At 31.3% G+C, this 5,283-nt stretch overlaps 2 protein-coding genes across 2 annotated transcripts in view; one reads left to right on the top strand and one right to left on the bottom strand.

The window, feature by feature from the left end:
* LOC106099460 (suppressor APC domain-containing protein 2) overlaps positions 1–896 on the bottom strand; it is a 2,028-nt gene extending 1,132 nt beyond the window's left edge. The window contains exon 1 of the mRNA XM_013278019.1: positions 2–896. Coding sequence (XP_013133473.1) covers positions 2–586 — 585 coding nt within the window. The 5' untranslated portion in view covers positions 587–896. The remainder of the gene's footprint in view (position 1) is intronic.
* Positions 897–1,688: 792 nt separating this feature from the next.
* Positions 1,689–5,283, top strand: part of LOC106099663 — a 6,094-nt gene continuing 2,499 nt past the window's right edge. Inside the window, exons 1-3 of the mRNA XM_013278264.1 lie at positions 1,689–2,184; positions 2,482–2,597; positions 2,763–3,275. Of these exons, the coding sequence (XP_013133718.1) occupies positions 1,878–2,184; positions 2,482–2,597; positions 2,763–3,275 (936 nt within the window). The 5' untranslated portion in view covers positions 1,689–1,877. The remainder of the gene's footprint in view (positions 2,185–2,481; positions 2,598–2,762; positions 3,276–5,283) is intronic.

Raw genomic sequence — 5,283 nt, 5'->3', positions numbered from 1 at the left:
CACTTTCTTTTCTGTCGAGTTGATTCTTTTCCAGCCTCGGTGGTTTCGGAGGACCATACATCCGTTGAGTATTATCGTGTTTAGATATCGCTGTACCTACGTTGTGCATTAAATCTGGTAATGGGTTATCCTTGTCTTCAATCAATTGGGGCATACTTTGCGTCCTATGTTGGCCGTGAGTCGAGGTTTCTGGATTCCTTTGCATCCAATTTCTATCCCGATTTTGTGTACTATTAATGTCTAGTAACGGAGCGGAGGGCGGACGGTGTACTTGAGCGCTTACTTGGGAATGCATTACAGAATTTTCTATTTCATCCATACTACTTCCTTTTTTGGTAGCGTTTTGGACTTGGTTTCGTAATAAACATATTTTTAGGCCAGTGCAGAATGATTCGAAAGTTAACAAACCATCATGTGAAGCTACCTTCTGTAAACTTTCAATAACACCACGGGGTAAACCTTTAGTACGATCGTCGCGCCAACGATTTTCAATATCCGTAAGTTTTACACAGCCCGTATGTTTATCGTCCATTATATCAAAAAGTGTTCGCATAGCTGTTACGAACTGCTTAGGCAAGGACTCCATTTTAGTGCATCTAACATGACTCAATGTTTCAACTTTATATCAATTTAAGCAGCGGTCAACGGTCGCTACTAAATTAAAACAACAGTCAACTATATTAACCTAGTTTCAAAATACACTTAGTTACACTAAATCAAAATTTATGTAAATCTTTAACAACACAAATGCTTACAAAATCATTACTAAAAGTTCTAGAATATTATTAACCAGTTAAGTGACCGTTTTTTGTCACATGTGAAAAAGTTAGAACATTTGTTGAACTGTAAATACGTACGATGTGTTAGCGAACCGGCTTCACTGTGGGAGTGATTTTGCGGATTGTACGAGAGCGGGAAAACCGGTCGGACAGCATTTCGGTCAGGTAGGGACAGAATCATTGCTGCACAACTGATTAGAAAACTTAGTAATTTTGTTCTAAAATCAATTGATAATAATTGCAAGTGTTATGGGCTCTGCTACTCAACCTTTTATATTTAAGCGTGTCTATTTGGATTGATTGATAGATTTGTTAGTGCAAAACAACATACCAAATATCGCAAGATAATTTCTAAGATTATTCATAAATATATCATCAATAAAATACGTATATTATGTGCAGAGACCAGCGATACTTACAACTAATACAAGAGTACACATTTTTCGTTCAAATTAAAAAATATGTACATAACATTTATGTATGATAGTAGAATAATTCCATTTAAACATATTAAAAATAACTGATAAAATCGGCATACTATCGGTTTATTTCTAAAGATATATTATGATATCAATTTATTATGATCGCTTCTTGTTTAATTTTTCGCGGATTTTTTAATATTCGTGGTGTTGCCAGTTTAGTAGATTTTTAAGAAATATCGAATCGGTAACAATTAAAATCTCACAAGACACAAAAAATGGGTAATAACATTAAAGGCCCTAACATTTTCAAAAAAGACGAAAGATAGCAAAAATTTATCCTAGGCTTACATATACAATCACATAATACATTATATATTATGTATTACATAATACATTGATATTCATAAACAAAGGAACAAGCAGAGTAGCACAGGCTGTGCGATAACGACGGTTAATACTGACTGCTGTTGATGTTTAGTTTAAAAACCCAGAAACCTAGGTAAAAAATGAAGTAAAATTGGTAACACTAGAAAAAGTGTGATAACGTGACGTACAAAATGTCAAACAAACGTAAATCAACGAAACTCGACCACTTGTTAGAATTTTAGAAATCGAGATAATTTTAAATATATTTGGGGTAGAAGAGATTTGAATACAATAATTTTATGTTACCTACATGATGTCTACAAATCAAGATAAAACTCACGATGTTATTGAATCTAATGGTAATTTGAATAAAGAGGAACCTCGGAAAACTTGGGTGAAATTCGATGATGAATCTCCACAAACTAATGGTCACCAATCTGACGGAAAAATATCAAATACTCCAAGTACTTCACTATCCGTCCAGCAAGAAGTTCCTGCAGTTTTAAATACGGAAACTGTGCATGTTAATTTAGAAAGAGGAGACAGGAATCTCGAAAATACATCACATGGAAATCTCACTAAAAATGTAGAATTCGTGAACATTCGTTCTGGTTTTTGTAAGTTTTTATTTTGACTCTCATTTATTAAACTAAAATTTTAGTAGAAATTTTACTTTTATTGATTTTAAATAAATGTTTTTAATATATATGTGTCTTTCAAACTTTTCGTACGATAATTCATTTTAAAGACATACAAATACATTTAATATACATTAACAGTTTTATTTTACTTTTCTGAATACCTCAATGATTTTCTGAATGTATCAATAGATTTCTGTTTAAAAACTTTTAAAATTCGGTGTTTGCGCTTTATTACTTCAAACTTTTGCTCACTAAAAACGGTTCAATTCACAGCAAATGGTGATCTTCTGGTAACAGTGTTGCCTGTAAATGCAAGCTGGCCTTGGATAACTGCAGCAAGATTTAGACCTGAATTAGTACCCGAAGAACTTATGGCTCAAGGTTTAACAGTAAGTATAAAAAGGATTATTTTTCTATATTGTTGCAAATTTTACTTAAATAATATTTGTACTGTTAATAACTTCATTATTCTTCTCAACAATTGAGTTACATATAAATAAAGTGAATATATTTGGTTATAGTTTTGCTTTAGACTGAGAGTGTGTTTGTTTCAGCTAACTGTTGAAGAATATGTACATGCGATGGAACTCCTTGTAAATGATGCCCGTTTTACATTGTACAACATCTGTTATAAACGGGTCCTTGTTTGTTGGATTACATTAGCATTTGTGGTGCTTTTGTCTCTTCTCTTCTCTGGTTTAACTGGCCTGACACTTTTTTCACTTGGAGTGTTATGGTTGATACTCAATGCTATGGCCATATTCCTCTGTATGTGGATCAAGCTAAGACTATCAAAGGGCCTGGAGCAGTGCTTGGGTAGTGTTAACAAGTTACTCACTAAGCATAATTTACTACTGGCTTTAGATGACAGAGGAAAAATTTCATGCCATAAAGTGAATTTGTGTTTTATATATTTTGATTCTGGTCCATGTATTGCTCATATTCAACAATTTATTGAGAGTGAAGAAGGAAAAACTATCATGCAAGGATGGGAACAAAGACTTGATGTAACTGTCAATGACATTGTTATACAAGGAAGTCAGTCTACAAGACTCTCCAGGAAACAGGTATGGTTTTATATTTATTTATTATTTAATAAGTGTTTTCACGTTACAACATTTATTTTACTAATAGAATCTATTAATAGAAGATTTTATTTTTCAAGATATCAAGGTGACATCTAATTTCTATTTATCTAGTGTTTTTGATTAGTTTGCCAAGGGTTTTGACAAGGAATTGCCAATGGTTATTTAAGTATTGGTTAACATTATGTACTGCAAAGGATTGTGCTAATCATCTTTAAAACACATGCACTAATAAGATATATCTCAATAGAAATGTTTATTAAATAAGAATTGAAAAAAATAATTAAAAACATGAACACCAATTGAAGTGAAATAGAATAAAGCCTATAGAAAGTGTTTTACAACATAAAACACATTTTTATTCTATGTGCAATGCCATATCCTTAACATTCTTCATAAGGGTTATTATATTAACTAGTTAATTGCTATAATTATTTGCTAACCAACTGGACTATCAATGGTAGTAAAAGTTTTATATAATAACATGGTGTAAGGGCACTCTTATTAAACTATTTTTTGTTAGTTATCTAATATCATTTTGGAGGTAATACATATAGTTAAGTGTGGTAAAGGTGAATTATTTTTTTTTCCTTAAAAAACATGTAATTATGTTTCTAGTATCAACATTTTTTATTAATGCTTGCATTTTGTAATACTAAAACAAATATTGTAGTAGTTTCAGTTGTATATTAACTTTGTGTTTCCCATCTCTAAAGGTGTCCCAAACAATTTTTTACTGCATAAAAATAACTAAACTTAGGATTCTCTAAGGGTAAATCCTATAGTAAGTTTTATTTGTTAGTAATATTTTTTAAACTAATTTCTTTTAGTTAAATAAATTGTGATGAAATCTTTACATTGCTAGCAATTAAGTTAGCCATTTTAATATTATCTATCATAACCCATTTATGAATATTCAAGAACATATGTTCTTGTAAGATACAGCATAGATATCAGTTTAGAGGGTTATATAGATAGAAGACAATTCCAAGATAAAAATGTTGAAGTAGTTCAGTTTTAAATATTGACAAACAGATATTGAAAAATATCTGTTTGTCAATATTTAAAACTGAATAATGTGCACGTGCAAATACAAGTATGACTTGCAATGTATTCACTAAACTGTGATTCATATCAATGCAGTAGCTATTCCGTGCGTTTGTTTTGTCGCCGAGACATTGCGACCGACTAATAAAACCTTGATGAGTACGACCTTGGCGACTTGGTTGCGTTGAATATTAAGTAAGCTAAGCATCTGCCGCCCGTTTCGTATTACTGACCATTAATTTATATATATTTCAGGATTTTGTTCTGCTAGTTTATATTCAACAAAGCTGGCTAGTGACTATATAAATGTAAAGAAAAATATGTTTTTCCTTATAGATATTTCTTGAAACTTAAAAATATCAGCTTACACTCGTCATGTAGGTAGTGATATATTATGAGTCACAACTGTTTCTAAATCTTACGTGAATGTTTTACTTTAAGCATATTAATACGACGACGATTTACATATTCCTAGATTTGTGTAATCTTAATGTTTATATTTCCATGTGAAAGATATACCATATGTGATTCCACACAGTCAATGCCTCCCTATGTTACTTGGAATCGTATAAATGTCGTCGCTGAAGTAGAGCCGTATCAATGTTTTCAAAAGGGTTTTTACAAATTATGAGATATTACGTAATAATATACACGTGTATTGTACTGTAAGAGTCACATACTTTGTTTATGTTCGTACTACCAGGCTTGCTGATGGAAAATTTACCTAACATTCTTGTCGCCTCTATTAACATTTTCCTAATATGGGTGGTCTAAAAGCTAAGAGAAATATAAAAGCATATCCCAATAACGTGCTAATAATAATTTAATAACATATTCTAATATTTTTATACAGTCCTGCATGCAAATTAACCGGTTCCAATATATGTTTTTGGTAATAAACACCTAATATAAATATGTATGTATGTAATGTAGAGGTGGGTAA

This window comes from Papilio polytes, unplaced genomic scaffold, assembly GCF_000836215.1.
Source record: "Papilio polytes unplaced genomic scaffold, Ppol_1.0 DF824102.1, whole genome shotgun sequence".
Lineage (NCBI taxonomy): Eukaryota > Metazoa > Arthropoda > Insecta > Lepidoptera > Papilionidae > Papilio > Papilio polytes.
The sequence above is the reverse complement of the archived record's forward strand: the minus strand, read 5'-3'. Positions and strand labels throughout refer to the sequence as shown.